The sequence below is a fragment of the Narcine bancroftii genome, chromosome 3 (genome assembly GCF_036971445.1).
Source record: "Narcine bancroftii isolate sNarBan1 chromosome 3, sNarBan1.hap1, whole genome shotgun sequence".
Taxonomy (NCBI): Eukaryota; Metazoa; Chordata; class Chondrichthyes; order Torpediniformes; family Narcinidae; genus Narcine; species Narcine bancroftii.
The window spans coordinates 356,010,227-356,031,696 of record NC_091471.1 but is presented as its reverse complement, the minus strand read 5'-3'; the positions used below and the strand labels follow the sequence as shown (position 1 = coordinate 356,031,696).

The following is a 21,470-nucleotide window of genomic DNA, read 5'->3' as shown; positions in this document are numbered from 1 at the left end:
TTCAATGAATTCTCTAAAATCCTGCCTTTTAAGTAGCATGGAGTTTAATCTCCATCTATACATTCTTGGAGGGATGTCCTCTAACTCTATTGTCAATATCAAGGGTGAATGGTCCGATAATATTCTAGCTTTATATTCTGTTTTTCTTACTCTATCTTGCATACGAGCTGATAACAGAAATAGGTCTATTCTTGAGTATGTTTTATGTCTACCTGAATAATATGAATATTCCTTTTCCTTTGGGTGTTGTTTCCTCCATATATCCAAAAGTTGCATTTCTTGCATTGATTTAATTATATATTTGGTTACTTTGTTCTTTCTGTTAATTTTTTTCCCAGTTTTATCCATATTTGAATCCAAATTAAGGTTGAAATCCCCTCCTATTAATATGTTCCCTTGCGTATCTGCTATCTTCAAAAAAATATCTTGCATAAACTTTTGATCTTCTTCGTTGGGTGAATATACATTGAGTAGATTCCAAAACTCCGAATATATCTGACATTTTATCATTACATATCTCCCTGCTGGATCTATTATTTCCTCTTCTATTTTAATTGGTACATTTTTACTGATTAATATAGCTACTCCTCTTGCTTTTGAATTATACGACACTGCTGTTACATGTCCTACCCAATCTCTCTTTAATTTCTTGTGCTCCAATTCAGTTAAATGTGTTTCTTGCACAAATGCTATATCATTTTTTTCTTTTTTCAGTAAATTTAGCAGTTTCTTCCTTTTGATTTGGTTATGTATTCCATTAATATTTAAAGTCATATAGTTCAACGTAGCCATTTCATACTTTGTTTATCTTCCATTTCCATTTCACCATCATCACCTTTCCTTCTTATCCATTTCTGCTTTCTTGTTTTGAACACTTTATAAGACAACATTTCTAAAACATCAAATATTTTCCTTATTCTCCTATTTAAAACTTCTTTAACCCCATTCTCCCCTCCCCCTCCTGAGTTGCCCTTTATCCCTTGTCGGGCAACCACATCTCCCCTCTCTATTTGGATTTGCGAATTCACTCGCAAACGTCAACTGATTTTGCAGTGACCGTAACTCCTCCCCACCCAGCCCCCCCCGGAAAAGATTTCAATTTTCATATGTAACAAAGGTCACTCTTTTAATTCCCTCCTTATTCCCTCTATTCCCTTTCATTCCCTTATTGATTCTTACCTATACTCTATATATTTTCCTCTAAATATGGATACATTCATGTATACACACATATACATATACATCTATATATATATACCCATATACACACATACATATAGTTCGTGGTCATTTTTACTCTCATTACATGTCTTCATCTCTCTGCTTGTTTTGTAGTTGTTCTGCAAATTTTCGTGCTTCCTCTGGATCCGAGAATAGTCTGTTTTGTTGCCCTGGAATAACTATTTTAAGTACCGCTGGGTACTTTAACGTAAATTTATATCCTTTTTTCCATAAGATCGTTTTTGCTGTATTGAACTCCTTCCTCTTCTTCAGGAGTTCAAAACTTATGTCTGGATAGAAAAAATTTTTTTGACCTTTATATTCCAGTGGCTTTTTGTCTTCTCTTATTTTCTTCATTGCTTTCTCCAATATATTTTCTCTTGTTGTATATCTTAAAAATTTTACAAAAATGGATCTTGGTTTTTGCTGCTGTTCTGGTTTCGAGGCTAATGTTCTATGTGCCCTCTCTATTTCCATTTCTTCCTGTAATTCTGGTCTTCCTAGGACCCTGGGGATCCAATCTTTTATAAATTCTCTCATATTCTTGCCATCTTCATCTTCCTTAAGGCCCACTATCTTTATATTATTTCTTCTATTATAGTTTTCCATTATATCTATCTTCTGAGCTAACAGCTCATGTGCCTCTTTAACTTTTTTATTAGATTCTTCTAATTTCTCTTTTAAGTCCTCTACTTCCATTTCTATAATTATTTCTCGTTCTTCCACATTATCCACTCTTTTTCCTATCTCTGATATGACCATTTCTATTTTATTTATTTTTTCTTCTGCATTCATAATTCTTCTTTTTATCTCATTAAATTCTTGTAATTGCCACTCTTTCACTGATTCCATATATTCTTTAAAAAAAGATATATCCATTGTCTTGCCTTTCTCTTCTTCTTCCATTTCTTTCTGTTCTTCTTCTTCTTCTTCCTCTGGGTTGACCATCTGTTGTTTCCTTGTTTTCTTTTTACCTTCTTCTTTCTTGTTGTCGTTATTGTCTGTGTTCTGCACCTGCTGCTGTGTTGCAGCTGTCACTCTCAGCTGTGGAGATCGACTCCGCAGCTGTTCCCCCCTCCCGTCAGTGTGTATTTTTTCATGCGCATCGCGCATGCGCGATTACTCGCTCATGCGCGGTTGCGCACTTTTACTCGGCTCTGTGAGCCATTTTTGTAGTCCCGAGCTCGGGACTTCCACTGACCTTAGGGAGCGGGCTTCTCTCTCCGCGGCGGGCCTCCTCGGACAGGTAAGGCCTTCACCTTCTTCTTCCGACGTTCTTTCTTCTTCTCTTCTTCCCGTTGTTTTTGACTTTTCTCTCTTCGCTGCCATTTTCTTCTTATCTTTATTTTTACTTTGTTTTAAATTTTAATCTTGTTCCTTTGCGTTTTGTGCATTGTTTTTAACTTTTCCGGAGAGGGCTGGAATTCCCTGACCGGCCACTACTCCATCACGTGACTCCTCCTCGTTGTCAGTGAACTTGATGTGGTTCAAGTCGTGTTTAGCTGCATAGTTGTGCTTCAGCAGACTGAACAACTGAGGACTAAGCACGTAGCCCTGGGGGCCCCCCATGCTCAGTGTGATGGTCTTTGAGATGCTGTTTCTGATCTGAACTACCTGAGATCTCCCCAACAGGAAGTCAAGAATCCATTTGCAGAGGGAGGCATTTAGACCCAGTAGGTTCAACCTACTTATCAGCTGAAGTCAATAAACAGCATTCGAACATATGAGTCCTTGTTTTCCAGGTGGGTGAGGGCTCAATGAAGGGAGGTGGGAAAAGCATCATCTGTGGAGTGGTTGAGTCTGTGTGCGAACAGCAGAGGGTCTAGTGATGGGGGCAGCTGATGCTTGATGTGCCCCATGATGAGCCTTTCAAAGCACTTCATGACAATGGGTGCAAGTGCAACAAGGCGATCATCAGTGAGGCAGGACACAGACGACTTTGGCACGGGGGCAATGGTGGCGATTTTGAAGCATGCTGGGACCACGGCTCTTCTCGGGGAGATGTTAAAGATGTCGTTGAGGACATCTGCTAGCTGAGCTGCACATCCCCTTAGCACTCTGCCAGAGATGTTATCCTGTCCAGCAGCTTTCTGCAGGTTGACCTTGCCTAGCTCACTCCTCATGTCAGCCACTGCAAGACACAGCACCTGATGGTTTGGAGAAGTGATGGTCTTCTTTGCTGCAACAGTGCACAGCAAATTATGAAATGTATCAGGGATCAGGTGCAACTCCCTGGAGCCATCCTGAGGCTGAAGTGCTGAATGTGTCCATGACATTGACTCCCACAGATAAGATGCGGGTGTGAGACTGACTGTGGGTGAGTTGCAGAAGGTCACAGTTTACAGTGAAGGCGAAGAATGCAGTTTGAGTATTGGCCATTTAAATAGCATGTTTTCAGGGGAATGGGTCTAAGAGTTCTTTGATTCACTTAGAACTGCTTTTGAAAAAAAAACAGATCAGGGAGGTTGAAAATCTTAAATCAGTGGAATTATGTAGGTTGCACTCTTATTGATGTCAGTTCAAGATACTCTATGCTTGTAGAAAGGTTTGAAGATAAATGAAAATTCCATCAATAATTCGGGAGTCAAATTCCCCGACAGTTGCTCTGGCTTCCAGAGATGGGCATGATACTCTTTCATCCCAGGCCTATTTTACAGCTGTATCTTTGAGATTTTTAATTTTTAAAAAATTCAGACATCCAGTACGGCCTTTCGGCCCATGAGCCCATGCCACCCAATTACATCCAATTAACCTATGATCCCTGGTAGGCTATTGAACAGTGGGAGGAAACCAGAGCACCCAGAGGAAACCCACACAGGCATGGAGAGAACATACAGCGTCAGATTCAAACTCCGATCCTGATGGCTGGCTCTTGTGGCAGCATGGCGCTAACCGCTATTGCTAACTGTAACCGAGCCACCCTGTGTCATGTAATTTCCAGGCTGCTATCTGTGATGGTAACACAGATCACAGAACTTTTCAAAGAAGAGCAAGGAATTACAGAACGTAACAAAATAGAAGCAGAGGTAGGCCATTCAGCCCCTTGTGTTCCATTCACTGAAATCATGGCCGATCTTTTACCTCAGTGTCAATTTCTTGCACTAACTCCATATCCCGGGATTTTCTTAATATACAAAAGTCAATTGATCTTTCTCCTAAATATACTCAGCATCTGAACAGACTCAGGTCATGCCCTTTGGGTGAAGAAGTTTCTTCTCAACAGGATAATATTTGTTCCTCAACCAACAATGCTAAACAAAAACATGGCCTGCCCATTTATCATTGTGCTGTTTACAGAGCCAAGATGAGTGCAAAGTTGGCTGCAGTGCCCCGACTATTATAGATGTATTTCAAATGTAGTGAACCCTTTTATGTCATTCCGAGAACATCAAAGCAAATGCAGGACTTTCTTATTTTTAGATCAGTGTTGACCAGTGTTTACCTTCATTGAATATTCTATGATGACTGAAAGAAAAAAAATAGGGGAAAATAACAAAAAAAACACCTGAAATATTAGTAAAGCAATAAGATAAAGCAAAAATCATCAAACAAGTGTGAGGAATTGAAATGTGATTAGACAGAGTAGATCAGATCAGATATCAGACACTATTTATAGTCAGGTCATAAAACTGAAATGTAATATTACATGAAATTGCCTTTAGACTGTCATAAGGCAGGCAAAGATTCACCATTAGCCCTGACTGAAGCCCCTTACTGTCAGAGAAAGAGAAGGACGAGAGAGTCCCCTCAGAGTCACCGAGTGTTTGTGGATTCGCCTCCAGTGCTCCCACAGCATCTACAGCTGCACAAGACTCCAGTTTAGTTCAAACCATCAGCAACCTGAGCCCAGATCCAAAACTCTGACACGATGAGGAAGTCTACAGCGCCCACAGCATATCGGATGCCCTTCCAGCCCTCATCACCCCCTCAAGTCCCGGTTCTGATATCCGGTTCCCATGAACTAGTCTCCAGCAGCTCACAGTCTGGTGTGAGTCCTTTGTCCTCAAGTCTCCATCACCCCACAGCCAGTGTGGATCCCTCAGCCGCTGAGCTCCTTGCTGGTCCGCAGCCATGATAACTGTCCTGTAGGGTTGTCTCCTATGCTTCTCAGCGGGCGGCGTTTTCCCCATTTCTGGTGCCCCGCGCCAGTCCACAGCTGACCCAGAGTCCACGACCTCTCTGAGACAGCACCACACCATCTGGCGCCCAGACCCTGCAGTCGCTGGATTTTAAATAAAGCACCGTTGGCTCCTTTAATACGCTGTTTAAAGCCTACATGGAGCTGACAGCAGTAAGACTGGGCAGTTGGACCCTTCGGGGGAAACACTGTGTCTCCTCTCCCCCTTCTCCCCACGTTCACACCAGTGGCAGAGCTTCTGTTAGAGCAGCACCAATATTTCAATGCACAATCCATTGATTACAGAGGTTGTAGTTGAAGACTGGGAAATAAATAATGTTCCAATTATTGACCAATCTAATCCTGAGAGATATAGACATTTTAATTGGAAATATAGGCCTATCAGATTGACAAATTAGAATCAATTTAAGATAATTTAACAAATAAAAGTTCAAACCCACGTGAATTTAGAAAGGCTTGGTCATGTCTGACAAATTACTGGAATTCGTTGAAGTTATACTATAAAAGGATTTCTGAATGTCAATAATCTGAACTTTATATATCCCATTTCCTGAGAAAGCAGACAAGGTACCGCACAAGAGACATGGTTAAAATAGAAAAACTATGAATAGAGAAACTGTTAATTGGACAAATAACTATGGAGATTGCATCATGATCAATGGCAGTGGTTTTAATTGGTCATTTGCTACCCCAGGCATCAATTATAATATCTTTGGTGTAAATATACTTCAAACCTATTTTGATTTGGGGTAGAATGTTGAAAATAATGCAAATATTTCTTTTGGGATTGAATTTCAAGACTGGCTTAAATACAACAATATTCATGAAAGTGAAAACAAGTGAACTTCAAAACTGAAGAAATGTGAGGCCAACTAAACTGGAGGCAACAAAGAAATCTGCAGATGCTGGGGTCTAGGCGCTGGAGAAACTCCGCAGGTCACGCAGCATCCATAGAGAGCGCGCGGCAGCCAACGTATCAGGCCAAGCTCTTCTTCAGGAAACCAGGCATACGCCAAATAAAATGGTGCTGTGGGGCAGGGGGTGGGGAGGGAAATGGGGAGGAACACAGGTTAACTATTAATAGATGGATGCAGGTGGAAAGGGGTAGAATAGAACTGATAGGGGAAGAGGAGAGAGGACTATGAAAGAGTGATAGAAGAGGAAGGGGTGGGGAGCTGGTGGAAGGGATTAAGAAAAGAGGGAGGTGGGATAAGGGGATTAATGTTAATTTGAGGTTGATATTGATGCCATCTGAGACGAAATATAAGGTATTGTTCTTCCAATTTATGAGTGGCCTCAGTTTGGCAGTACGTGAAGCCATGGACAGACATGTCAGTGTGGCAGTGGGGTGTGGAATTGAAGTGATTGGCCACTGTTGCAGTGGAAAGGTCAAAGGAGCTCCATGAAGTGATTAGCCAATCTGTGTCCCATCTCCCCAATATAGAGGAGGCAGCACTGAATGCAGTAAATGACCCCTACAGATGCTCAGGTGAAGTGTTGCTTCACTTAGAAGGACTGATTAGGCCCCTGGATAGTATAAGGGTGGAGGTTTAAGAGCAAGTGTCGCTTTTCTTACAGTCTCTGGGGTAGGGTGGGTGGCACTTGATGTGAAGGGATGAGGAGTTGCAGAGGGAGTACTTCCTCAAAATATTTTTTCTCTTAAGATAGAATAAAACCAATAAAATCCACATAGCTATTCACCATAAAGGATACAGAGGTTCTCAACCTTTTTCTTTCCACTCACAAACCACTTTAAGTATTCCCTTTGCCAGGCTGCTCTGTGATTAGTAAGGTGATACGTGGGTGGAAAGAAAAAGTTTGAAAACTCCTGTTTTAATCGTACCTAATTGACAGTATGTGCACAGTTTCAGAACTCCAAAGGAAATGGGCCAATGACAATTTTTCTCAAGCCAAATATTTCAGTAACAATTGGGTCCAGAGCAGTGATTCTCAACCTTCCCTTCCCACTCACATACCACCTTAAGCAATCTCTTACTAATCACAGAGCATCTATGGCATAGGGATTACTTAAAGTGGTATGTGAGTGGAAAGAAAAAGGTTGAGAACCACTGTAAGATTATTTCATAATTCTAATTTACCAAGGAACTCACCAAGTCCACCTCTTTGATTAAAGGGGAGATAAAGGAGAAAGATCTAAAAAGGCACCTTTTTCACAGAGGGAAATGATAGAGAAGGGTATAATTGTCACATTTCAAAGACATTTAGGCAGGCACATGGATTGGAAAGGTTCAGACAGAATTGAGCTGAATGCCAGTAAATTATGATTTATTGTTATACTCATTGTACAATGTACATATGCACTGAAAATGGAATTAGACAACTTGGTCAGCATCAACAAGTTGAAAGGGCTCGTTTCTATGCTGAAAAACAGTACGACACTCTGGCAAAGGAATTGCCTTTTTCCTGTTCACTTTGCTGTCAACTTTCACCCTGACCTCAAATTCACTTGGTCTATTTCCGGCAACACTCTCCCCTTTCTTGATCTCTCTGTCTCCATTTCATGAGACCAACTTTTTACAGATTATTGTTTACAAACCTTACCAACTCCCACAGCTCCCTCGACTACATTTGTTCACACCCATTCCCCTGTAAGAATTCTATTCCTTTCTCTCAATTCCTTTGTCTCCCATTGTATCTACTCCCAAGATGAAGTCTTCCAGTTTAAATCATCCAAGATGTCCTCTTCAAAAAACCGTGGCTTCCTCTCTACCACCATCAACGCGGCCCTTACCCATATCTCTTACATTTCCCACACATCTGCCCTCTGCACCAAAATGCAACAAAAACAGGATTCCTCTCATCCTCACCTACCACCCCACAAGCCTCCTTATCCAAGATATTATCCTCTGCAATTTCCATCATCTACAACATGATTTCACCATCAAACACATCTCCACTCTGCCTTCTGTAGGGATCGCTCCCTCCGTGACTCCCTCATCTACTTATCCCTTCCAACTAATCCCCCTTTGGCATCTTACCCTGTGACCACACTTCCTCTCTCACCACCATTCGTGGCCTCATTCACTCCTTCCAAGTGAAGCAATATTTCATGTGTGAATCTGTGGGAGTAGTGATCTACTGCATTCAGTGTTCCCATTGAAGAGACTGGACGCAGACTGGGACATCGCTTCGCTGAGCACCATCACTCTGTCTGTATCAATGACAGGGATCTCCTAGTGGCCAAACATTTTAATGCTGTGTTCCATGCCTATCCATGGCCTCTTGCACTGTCAAACCAAGGCCACCCATAAATTGGAGGAACACCTAATATTCCTTCTCCAACGGGTTTCTGCTCAACCAATCTCCATTCTCCCTCTCTTTCCTATCCCTCGTTCTCCTTTCCTCCAGCTCTCAACCCCCTTCCCTCTCCATTCACAGGGCCATCTCCCCTCCCCCTATTTGCTGGTGTGCCCTTCCTCCCTTATCCAGCTATTACCTCCTGCTTGTGGGTCTGGGCTCCTCCTCCTGCCCCTCCTCCCTCACCATTTTATTCTGGTGCCTCTCTGCATTTTTCTCATACCTTGAGGAAGGGCTCAAGCCAGAACGTTGGTAATGTATCTTTGATATATAAAGCACGCTGTTTGACTCATTGAGATTCCCCAGCATTGAGTTTTTACTTAAATTACTGTGTCTACAGACTTTTGTGTTCTATTGCCTTTTTTACTGCAAATTGTACAGAGAATGTGGAGAGGCTGCAGAAGGATATAGTTAGGTTAGGCGAGTGGGCAAAGGTCTGGCAGATGGAGTACAACATTAGTAAATGCGAGGTCATCCACTTTGGTAGGAAAAATAGAAGAACAGGTTATTATTTAAATGGTGAAAAGCTGCCACATGCTGTCATACAGAGGCTTTGGGAGTGCTTGTGCATGAATTGCAAGAAGATGGGTTCCAGGTACAAGAGGTTATTAAGAATGCAAATAGAATGTTGGCCTTCATCACTAGAGGAATTGAATTCAAGGGCAGGAAGGTCATGCTGCAACTAAACAAGGTACTGGTGAGGCCGCACCTGGAGTACTGGGTGCTGTTCTAGTCTCCAAACTTGAGCAAAGACATACTGGCTTTGGAGGCAGTCCAGAGGACGTTCACCAGGTTGATCCCAGAGATGAGGGGGTTGACCTACAAGGAGAGACTAAATCGCCTGAGATTATACTCACTTGAATTCAGAAGAATGTGAGAACTTATAGAAACATAAGATTATGAAAGAGATAGATAAGATAGAGGCATGAAAATTCTTTTCACTGGTGGATGAGACCAGAACTAGGGGACATAGCCTCAAGATTCAGGGGAGTCGATTTAAGATGGAGATGAGGAAATTTGTTTTTCCCAGAGAGTAGTGAATGTGTGGAATTCTCTACCCAGGGCAGCGGTTGAGGCTACTTCATTAAACATATTTAGGGTTCAGTTAGATAAATTTTTACATTAAAAAGGAATTAATGGATATGGGGAAAGGCAGGAAGGGGGAGTTGAGTCAATGATCAGATCAGCCATGATCTCATTGTATGGCAGAGCAGGCTTGATGGGCTGAATGGCCTACTCCTGCTCCTATTTCTTATGTTCTTATATTTTCATGGTTTTTTTTCTGAGAATCAGAAATCATATATGAAAATTTAATTTGTGCACAACACAACCAATGTTTATAAGTATTAGATTCAAATGTGCCAGAGTTATGTCTTTTGCTTTAAAGAAGTCATTTTCAATGGGGGCCTTGTGGACCACAGTACATTTAAGTAAAAGCCTTGTTTTCTTTTCACCTCACGTAACATATTCTATGTTTTTTTTTTGTGTAGTCGGTAGGAGAGAAGTACGGAAGAAATCAACACTTGACAGCTTCACAGGGAAGGAGCCCATAAACTTTGAGCAGGGGGGCTTTTGGGGGGTCATAGCCGGTCAAATGTTCAGAATGGCTACTATTGGGAATCCAAGGCAAGAGCAGTGAACTTTGCTTTTTGGGAATTATAAATCTGCAGACAACTGCTTGTTTGATCATTTCACTTTAATATCTGGCTGATGGGAGGCCAGATCAGAAAGAAGTGTTAACAAAACAACTGATTGGACTCTTCCATAGAAAGAAATGACTGCTATCTCTCACAAGGCTGACAAACCACAGGCCACAGGATAACGATTTCCATACTTCCTTGTAACTTGGAATGCAGCCATTTCAGCCAAGAATCAATGTCAGCTCACAGAGTAATGCACCCCCATTGGCTTACCTTGTAACGTATTCCCACCACATTCTAACACCCCCTCCCCACTTGGAGAAATTTACAGTGGGAGAAAACTGGAGCAACTACGGAAAATCCCCAGAGTCACAGGGAGGATGTGGAAGCTCCACAGAGACCGCTTTGGAGGTCAGAATTGAACTTGGGAGCTGTGAGGCACCAGCTCCACTATTTGCAACATTGCTACCTTCAGCTCGAACTATGGAACTCCACAGCATTGAAACAGGCCATTCCACCTAGTCCCATTGTCCAGCACCCAGACCAGAGCTCTCCATAACCGCTCCTAACCAGGCGGTTGGAGAGGCTGCGGGAACACTGGAGGTGAATCCACAGACAATGAGTGATTCTTTCTCCTATTGTTAGGGGTGCGGGGCTCATGTGCCTTATGGCAGACATGTATGTTGTCATTGTTAATGTATTATTACTGACAATAAAAGGAAACCTTGAATACTGAACCTTGCTATCCAATCTTCTCTTCAGTGTTGTAATCGAATCCGCATCCACTACCTGTGCTAGGGCCACTGCAATTGCTGCATGAGCCTCCCTCAAGGCCAGAGGGAGTATCTTGTCGGGCCCTGGTGATTCATCCCCTCTTATTTGCAAGCTCTGTACAGGGTCCATGACCTCACAGCTGTTTTGGCTTACCCAGTCTTCACTGTATTGGGGCGGAGTTTTCAGAAAAAGACCCCCCACCACCCAGGCCATGATTCCTCCACCCTGCTGCAATCGGGAGCCTGAAGAACAGCTGCTTCCCCGCTCCCATCCTGAACGATCAATGGAGCAAAGGCACTTTGACTTTTTCTTGCGCTGCTTGGTGGTTCCTCTCAATGTTTGCACGGTGATGCTGCTGCATAACAACGCATTTCGTGATTCGGACTAACGTTGCGTGCATTCAGGGCAAGGAAGCACTTGCAGCGCATCCAGGGTCAGGAAAGCCCCGGGACGAGCGCGCGCGAGTTCGGAGGTCGTTGCGCAACTGAGCCATTCGCTCTGCCGTCGGGGCGCGGGGGTTGCTGGTCTCGCTGAAGATGGCGTCCTCCGGCCGGGTGGGATGAGTGGCCGAGAACTGGGCACCGGCGGCTTCTAAACCTCATTTCTATTACCGCCGAGAGAAGGAGGTCCCTCCCCCCCCCGCCCCCCTCTTCCTCCCCATCCCACCCCCCCCTTTCGGGGGGGTTGCTGCAGCCGGAGGGTGGGCGAAGGCCTGGAGCCGGGCAAGTGGACGCAGCATGGCCGGAGTCAGCCTGCTGGAGGATCTGCTGGAGGGGGAGAAGACCGACGCGACCGACTGGAATACGCCCGTGGCTTTCATGAAGAAGCGGCACTCGGAGAAGATCGAGGGCTCCAAGGCGGTCACGCAGAGCTGGCGCATGAAAGACCGGGTAGGTTCCCGACGTGGACTCGCTTCCTTCGGTCCTGTGCCGCTTGTGGCCCCGCTGGCCGTGACGGGCCTCCCCGAGCTGCTGCGGACGGGCCCCTCGGCCGACCCCTAACTTCCGAGGCTGGAGAAAGACTCAGCAGGGCGAAGTTTTTAAAAGAAACCCCAACGTTTCGGGCAAACTTCCAATCGAGATTAAAACTTCCCAAATCCGATCCCCATGGTCGGGAAGGAAAATACTATCGTTTTTGGTAAACTTCAGCATCGACTCAGTCAACTTTTTTTCTGTTATCTCGCCGACTTGCACATATCGGTGGTGCGGCTTGGACACCAGATCGAAACCTTTTGTGTTTTCAAAAACAATGCTTTTAACATTGTCTCGCTGCGATTAAATTAGATTATTCCGAGTCTTTTAATCTCTAACAAGACATTCTTCAATGGTGTTTAGATTAACCTGCAACAGAATTTATCGCCAATCCTGTACTTTCGAAATGGTGGTGACTTTTTAAACAAAAAAAAAAGTTTTCAATCTTGATGATGAGTTGCGAGTCTGCATAATTAAAGTTTCCAAAGTATGGCCACTCATTTCTTTGGAATGTGCAGAACGGCGGAAAATCTCAGAAGTAAAACTACAGATGCTGGAATTTTTTTTAAAATTTTTAAATTTTTCACACTATAAACCACATTGATCAAGATACATACATTTTCTTTCTTAAATATATACAGTGTCGTTTTCTTCCCCTCCCTCCCTCACCTCCCCTCCCTCCCTCACCTCCCCTCCCTCCCTCACCTCCCCTCCCTCCCTCACCTCCCCTCCCTCCCTCACCTCCCCTCCCTCCCTCACCTCCCCTCCCTCCCTCACCTCCCCTCCCTCCCTCACCTCCCCTCCCTCCCTCACCTCCCCTCCCTCCCTCACCTCCCCTCCCTCCCTCACCTCCCCTCCCTCCCTCACCTCCCCTCCCTCCCTCCCTCACCTCCCCTCCCTCCCTCACCTCCCCTCCCTCCCTCACCTCCCCTCCCTCCCTCACCTCCCCTCCCTCCCTCACCTCCCCTCCCTCCCTCACCTCCCCTCCCTCCCTCACCTCCCCTCCCTCCCTCACCTCCCCTCCCTCCCTCACCTTCCCTCCCTCACCTCCCCTCCCTCCCTCACCTCCCCTCCCTCCCTCCCTCACCTCCCCTCCCTCCCTCACCTCCCCTCCCTCCCTCACCTCCCCTCCCTCCCTCACCTCCCCTTCTATTTATTTAAAGTTCAGAATATAAGATACATTAAACCAGATGCTGGAATCTTGAACAAAAAAGAAATTGCTGTAGGAATTCAGCAGGTTAGACAACGTCCATGAGCAGAGAAATGCCTTGATAAAGGGTTCGCACCCGATGTTGATGGACCATTATTTCTCGTGGATGCTGCGTGACCTGGTGACTTCCTCCAGCAATTCATTTTTCGTATTGTGGAATCCACACATTTTTGTGGTTTAGTGGAATTTTTTCATAACTACAGTTGTTGTGCGATGTTGATATCTCAGCACTGTTGTGTAACTGGCAAGCGGCATAGCCATGGCAAATTTTATAAAGCCTGGAGAGTGGTGTTTGAATGTTTTCTCTGTGACCATGTACTCCACTTTCTTTTTAAAAAAAAAAATCATTTTTTGATTTTCATACACTCTTCAAACAACCAACACAATCCCTTTCAATTCTCATAACATCGTCTGTATTTATCTCCCACCTCCCCTACCCCCAATACAAGCAGTCGGTGGTGCTCCACTTCCTTCATGCATTCCATAGGTGTGCAGGTTGGCTGTTGTAAATTTCCACAAGTGTCAGGAATCTGGAGTTAGTGGAATGAGGAAGAATTAAGGAATTAATGTAAATAAGTGATTGATGAAAGGCTTTTTTTCTTTTCCATGCTGTATCTCTTGAAGGAGAAGAAAATATTCAAAATGTGCAGCTGTTCAATCTAAATACAGTAAAAACCCCTGGTATCTAGCACTTACGGGGATTGGTAGATGCTGGATTTGTGAGTTTGCCAGTTGCATGAGACTAATGTATGAAGGGAGAATTTTAAACTTTATACATTTTTCACCCATCTTCCGCAGTTTTTTTTGCCATTTGCTTGAGGTTGTCTGTTGCTTGAATTCTGGACAATAAGGACTTTACTGTGCACAGTGTGAAATCTTATCTAGAACATGACTTGCTAGAATCAGACCTCTTAAGAAATCAAGTTGAAGAAATCTGATGTGAGATATGTCAATATTGCTTAGAATCGACTCTTTGCAATAAAAGAATCAGTAGTGATAACAATTTCTCATGGTCAAAAAGAGATTTTTCTTGGAGTTTCCTTTTTTCTTTGAACAAAATGCATAGCATATTTTCTAAAGGCAACTGTGAAGAAGGCACACCAATGCCTCTACTTTCATAAGTCTCAGGTAACTTGGTATGTCATCAAAAAATCTATAAAGGTTCTACAGGTGTACTATGGAAAGTATATTAACCGGCTGCATCATGGCCTGGTTCAGTAATTTAAGTGCCCAGAAATAGAAAATGCAGAAGGCTTCAGAAAGCAGCAAACACAGCAAAGTCCCTCACTGGTTCTGACCTCCCGTCCATTAAAGACATCTATGTGAGGTGCTGCTTCAAGAAGGCAGCCAACATTGTAACGGAACCCCCATTCCCTGGTGACAATCTCTTCTCTCTTTTATCTTTGGGAAGAAGGTACTGGAAACCTGAACACCAGTGCCTCTGCATTCAACAGCCCGCTCTTGAATCTATCCCCGACTACCCTAACCATGAAATACTCCGGGACCGCAAGAAGACCTGTCTGCACTATTGAAACATCACTTTTTTTTCTTGGATTACCTGTAATTGTGAATATTTATTTATCCATCTGTCCTTTATTATCCCTTTCTGTATTGAGGAAATTTAATGTATATCATTCTAGTTGATGTATATTATTGCAGATGGTGTACCTTACATACCTGTTTGGCTGCAGCAAGCAAGACTTTGGTACTTGTGTATATGACATATTGGTTGTCCTTTGGTTCAAAGAAGACACGTTGTGCAGTCTTACAGACTTGCAGTCCCAGACTGGAAGCGCAAAGTCTAGCACAGTGGAGGCACTGGAAGACCATTGTCGTAATAACTGTGGCTGCTGCTCCACGACACTGTTCATGGCCTTGCATCAGTTTTTGGCATCACCTGTCTTCGAAAGTGGTGTAGGCTTCATCGCATAGGGCTTGCTAACAGGACCTGTCAGCAGCCGCAGTTTTTAGTTCTCTTGGCAGGATGCCACAGTAGGGTAGGGTTTCCTTCAGTGTCTTTAGTAGCACTTGTGTGGGCGACCTCGAGGTCTCCTTCCATTCTTCAGTTCACTATAGAGCAGCTGGTGAGGCATATGCTGGTTGTCCATTCTGATGATGTGACTCACCCACCTCATCTGGGCTCTGATCGAGAACTCGATGCTGGTGGACTTTGTGCGACCCAAGATCTCCATGTTGGAGACACGGTCTTGCCAAGGATGGTATGCATTGCTTGATGTGATGTCGGTACAGAGCCGAGGTCTCACAGCCATATAAGAGAGAAGGGATGACCACAGCTCTGTAGACATTCAGCTTTGTGGAGGTGCGGACATTGTGTTGATGGAGTTCTCAGGTACGCAGCTTCCCCAGAGCCTGGCTTGCCTTGCTGATCCTGAAGTCAATTTCTTTGTCAAAAGACACATCATTCGAGCTGATGCTCCCCATGTATTTGAAGTTGTTTACATTTGTCAGCTGGGTGTCGTCAACAGTGATTTTTGGTTCTGTGGTGTTTGGCACAAACTGATGGAGTACTTCAGTCCCGTGCAGGTTGATGGTCAGGGCAAAGAGCATAACAGCATCTGAGAATTTGTTCGGCCTTAACTGTAGATCACTAGCTTTGTGCGCCAAGAGCGGAGAGTCATCAGCAAAAAGGGTATTTACCGTGATATTTGCTATGCGACAATTTTGGAGAAGTGCATGAAGCAGAACAAGCGTCTTTACTATTTTCATTGACCTGACAAAGGCATTTGACACTGTAAACAGGGAGGCTCTCTGGATCATCCAGAATTGCTACAGATGCTCAAGGAAATTTGTAAAAATGATTAAGCTGCTCCATGATAGGAGTGTGATACATCAGCTGTATTTACCATATCTAATGGGGTGAAGCAAGGCTGTGTACTTGCCCCAGTCTTGTTCAGTCTGTTCTTCAATTGTATATTGTCATGTGATGTCCAGGGTTTGGAAGAGGAAGTGTACATCAGGTATCAATCGGATGGCTCTCGCTTAGACCTTTGATGCTTGAACGCATTGATGAGGTGCATTCTACATAGTCATTCAAGAAACCCTGTAGATGACAATAAATTGATTAATTGGTTATTGTTGGTGAGTTATGGCATTGTCATTCTGCCAAATGATTTAGATGGTTTGCTCAGGGAACCACACCACTGTATCCATTGAGTCCTTGTTCATCCATGTCTGCAGGACCTTCTGCTGGTGATGAGCAGTTGACACAATGAGGGTTTTTTTTGATATACAGTAAAACTTCTGGTATCCAGCACCAATGGGGATGGGTAGATGCTAGATAAGTGCTTTTTCTGGTTGTTTGAACCTTCCTCTTAAAATGTCTTTCTAATACACCTGCATCAAGAATAAACCGTTTAAAAGACAAATACTGTCTTTACACTGAACCAACTTCACTTGCATGAATATATGAAACCTTAAAACATTTTACTTTAGTTGCATTCTGTGAAGACATTTAACTGTTGCTGCATCTGCAGGTTCCTCCCCCTCCATGGAGGTGCATGAAAGATGAACAATAACATAGACAATTAATCCTTCCCCCACCCCCCTCCCCTCCAAGTTTACAGATAAAACCTCTGACCAGGGTGAATCTTACTAAGCAGGGACAAGGGTGGCGCAGTTAGCATAGTGGTTAGCGCAACGCTATTACAGCGATTGGGACCAGGGTTTGAATCCCATGCTATCTGTAAGGAGTTTGTATTGTTCTCCATGTTGCATGGGCTTTCTTCAGGTGCTCCAGTTTCCTCCCACTGTTCAAAACAGGTTTTAGGTCATTTGGGGGTAATTGGGCAGCATGGGCTTGAGGCCAAAAGGGCCTTTTACTGTGCTGTATCTCTAAATTTAAATAAGGACGCTTAAGTGAGTTACCCAACAGCGAGCGGCATCAACCAGCTCTTCATTCTGGGCGACGCCATTGCTGTTTCACACAACTTTATTCAAACAAGCAACGCACAGTGAAGGCCCTCCGCTCCCATCTTCACTAAAGGATTGTATTAATTCATAGAATATTTACTTTTATAATTTTAAAGTTGTGTATTTTTTATCTATTATTTTATCCTTTATTATTTTAATTTAAAAATTGTATTCTTTTGCTGGTTACCTGAATTCTGGATAACGGGTTTTACTGTATTTTGACATTGAGAGGTGGTCTTAGTTTGTGGATTGTGTTGGGGAAATTGATGAGTCGCAGCAGTTTGAGGAAGCCTCCAGCCTTGGTGCACATGTAGGCCCAATATTCAGTTGCATATTTGTTATTTACTGTGCTGGGAAAGCACAGGGGAAACGACCTGGTCAGCCACCATTGATGGCTGTGACTCCCGATCTCGTGGTCCCACCCTGTGGGCAGCCAAAGGTTCTGCCATCAAGACCTTCGGTACCTGCAGGGCGCAGATCCAGATCGAGAAAGAGAAATAGCCTCGGCGGGTACTGCATTGTTAGTGGCTGACTTCCTCAGGGCACACGGACTGTTGGTCGACATGAAGGGCAAGAGGCTGGTCAATGTTCGCACCTTCCATTCGATGCGCCTGGACACCACGAACGCCTGCAGGCCCGAGATCGCCACTTCCAGGGATGAGTATTCGAACATACTCCATGAGTTCCCCTCCATCCTTCAACTGCGATTCAGGGCCACCTTACCTCTGCACGGGGTATACCACCATATCTCCACACAGGGTCCCCCCCCGCTGCATGCCAAGCCCAGATGCCCGAGAAGCTGCAGCTGGCAAAGAAGGAGATTTCCTGGCTGCAGGATTTGGGGATCGTCCGTTGCTCGGACAGCACCTGGGCATCTCCTCTCCACGTGGTCCCCAAATCCTCCGGGGGCTGGAGACCCTGCGGCGATTACCGGCGTTTGAATGATACAACCACACCGGACAGATACCCAGTACCACACATTCAAGACTTCCCTGCCAATCTCCACGATGTGCAAGTCTTCTCCGAGGTCAGTCTGGTGCAGGGGTATCATCAGATCCTGGTCCACCCCGAGGACATCGGCAAGATGGCGATCATCACCCACTTTGGCTTCTTTGAATTCCTGCGTATGCCTTTTGGCTCCAAGAACGCGGCCCAGACTTTTCAGTGCCTCATGGATGCAGTGGACTTTGTGTTTGTCTACCTGGACGATACCCTTATCATCAGCTGCAACCACGAAGAGCACAAGGCCCACCTCCATACCCTGTTTGCCCGACTGGTGGAGTTTGGCCTCATGGTCAACGTGACCAAGTGCCAGTTCGGCAAGCAGACACTGCAGTTCCTGGGGCACCATCTCGGCAGCAGGTGGTGTCCCGGTGCCAGAGAACGTTGTAGCCATTCAGCGGTTCCTCAAGCCAACCACCCTCAAGGGCCTGAAGGAATTTGTGGGGATGGTGAATTTTTATCATCAGTTCATCCCCAGCCCCGCCCACACCATGCGACCGCTGTTTGCATTGATCGCCACTAAGGAGAAAGTCCTGACCTGGTCAGAGGAGGCAGAGACCACTTTTGCCACAACAAAGGAGGCCCACGGCATCACAACTCTATTGGTGCACCTACGGCCGGAGGCACACACACGGTGCTCTCGGTGGACACCTCAGCCATGGAGGTAGGGGGTGTACTTGAGCAGTGGCTCAACGGACAGTGGCACCCGCTGGCCGCCTTTAGCAAACAGCTGCGCCTGCCAGAGCTCAAGTACAGAGCTTTCGACTGGGAACTCCTGGCGCTGTACTTGGCCATCCGGCACTTTCGATACTTTCTGGAAGGCAGGCCCTTCATGGTGTTCACGGATCACAAGCCCCTCTCAAAGGCATTCGCGATGGCGAAAGATCCCTGGTCTGCTCGCCAGCAGTGCCTCCTCTCCTACGTGTCGGAGTTCACCACCAACATCTGGCACAGGGCAGGCAAAGACAACGTTGTGGAGGATGCGCTCTCTCATCCAGCGATCAACGCTCTTGCCCCTGGCCTTGACTACACACAGTTGGCACAGGTCCAGAAGCTGGACACAGAGACTCAGGCTCTCCGGACCACAATCTCTGGCCTTGAGCTCCAGGACATTCAGTTGCCCAACAGCCCCAACATGCTGCTCTGCGACGTCTCCACCGGCTCGCCCCGCCTGGTAGTCCCACCGCAGTGGAGGGCGAGGGTTTTCAGCTTCGTTCACGACCTAGCCCACCCCTCAGTGAAGACTTCGGTACAAATGGTGGCAGAGCGGTTTGTGTGGCATGGGCTCAAAAAGGAGGTGGCTGAGATGGTGAGGAACTGAACCAGGTGCCAGGTCTCCAAGGTCCACCGGCATACGCAGGCCCCCAATCCAGCAATTCGACCCGGTGGTGTGGAGATTTCAGCACATCTATGTTGACGTCGTAGGTCCCCTGCTGGTGTCCAGAGAAGCACGCTACCTTCTCACAATAGTCGATCGGACCACGAGATGCCCAGAGGCCATTCCCATCAAAGAGGCTTCTGCAGAGATGTGTGCCAGGAACCTAGTCAGTCATTGGATTGCTAGGCTTGGAGTACCGGTCCATATCACCAGTGACAGGGGCGCCCAGTTCACCTCTGCGCTCTTGGCTCAGCTGGTGAACCTTCCACCCCCAAGAAAATGGTTTGGCGGAGAGGTTTAATCATTATATAAAATCCGCCCTCATGGCTCGCCTCACCGGCCCAGGCTGGGAAAATGAACTGCTCTGGGTCTTCCTCTGCATCAGAACAGCACCCAAGGCATCTTCTGTGGAACTGGTCTACGGCACGCCGCTCTCGCTGCCCGGTGAGTTCTTTGGCCTGGAGCCCAACGTCATGCCCAAGCACGCGAACCTTTTGGCAGATCTCCGTAAGAAACTATCCTTGCTAGCCCCCCCCCCCCCTGCCTTCCTCACATCATGGCGTTTGGCTGAAAAATCATCCCAAAGAGCTGGACTCGGCAGAATTTGTTATTTGTTTGGCGCGGTCCACACAAGGCAGCTTTACAACGTCCGTACGAAGGTCCGTACAAGGTTCTCCAGCGGCCCGGCAAGACTTTCACTTTGGGCACGGGGGTAAAGACGAACTTTTCACCGTGGACCGTTTGAAGGCGGCGCACTTAGACCTATCACGGCCAGTGCCAACGGCCATGCCCAAATGCTGAGACCACCCGCCCAAGTGCCAGGACACATAGCTGGTTCTGGGTGGGGTGGGGGGGGGGGAGAGGTTGTGTGGCGGTGCACTCTCTCATGGCGAACCGGCCCCACGTGTAATGCCATGAGGCAGCCATGGGAAGATGCCGCTGTCAGGGTTTCTCCCTGCCTCAAGTCTCCTGCCCAGCGCACGCCTGGGGCAGCGATTATGACGTCACAATGCACGAGGTGACTGAGCTTATGCTGCCTTTAAAGGGGTGCGCGCTGAATTTGAATAAGAAGTCATTAACAACTTTCAATGTGGTGGTTGAGTCTTTCTTTGCCAGCACGTGAGTACATTTATTTAAAATTGTATCTTTCTGTGTATATGTGAATATTATGTCCAGTGTATTGTGTGGACTGTTGGTCCAGAGAAACGTTTTGTGCTTGTCCAATCTGATGGTAATAAACACGAATTTGCTGTCTTATTTTCAATTGTCGGCATGGCTAATTGCTTTTAGAAGCAGTTTCAAGTAAAATTATTGGAATTTTAGAATTATATACATGATGCAAGAACTTTTGAGCAATACTATCTTGTGGAGCTGTGTTTATACAATCAAACATTTTTTAAATGTGTAATGTAGATTCACTAGGTGGGAGGAGCATTTTTACAATTACAGGACACTAATGTTTTAATCTTGCCTGAGCACTCCATTGTCCTTTTATTTAATCAGCCATCTTTTTCTAATCAATCAAATTATCTTTAAGTGGGGTTAGATTCAGAATCAAAATAAATTAGAAATGGGGTTTAAATTGCTTGTAAACATGACATTAATTTGTATTAACTTGTGTATTTTTTTTTGTCCTTTATGCAAGTATTAATACTGTGTGCCATATTGGGATTCTACTTTCAATCTTTTGTCTTGGATGGAATTAGGCAGGGTTTGGAAACCCGCTGTGTTCTTAAACTGTGGAGGCATTTTGTGTAGAGCAGTAATTTAATCCCGCCATTGTTACTTATGTGACTGAGCCATTCTGAACTCCAGAAACAGGTGTCCCAGGATTTCTAATGCCCCATGTTTCTAGGATGTGTTGACATGCTGTCATATTTGGGAATGT

At 45.3% G+C, this 21,470-nt stretch overlaps 1 protein-coding gene across 5 annotated transcripts in view; it reads left to right on the top strand.

Annotated features, from left to right (window-relative positions):
* The first annotated feature begins 11,602 nt into the window (after window positions 1-11,602).
* The window catches only part of rptor (regulatory associated protein of MTOR, complex 1), a 339,346-nt gene continuing 329,478 nt past the window's right edge, over window positions 11,603-21,470 (top strand). For 4 of the 5 annotated variants that reach the window (XM_069929956.1, XM_069929955.1, XM_069929958.1 and 1 more), the window contains exon 1: window positions 11,603-11,981. In XM_069929956.1, the coding sequence (XP_069786057.1) occupies window positions 11,829-11,981 (153 nt within the window). In that variant the 5' untranslated portion in view covers window positions 11,603-11,828. Of the gene's footprint in view, window positions 11,982-20,673; window positions 20,702-21,470 lie in introns of those variants that run through there. The other variant, XM_069929957.1, reaches the window with a different exon arrangement.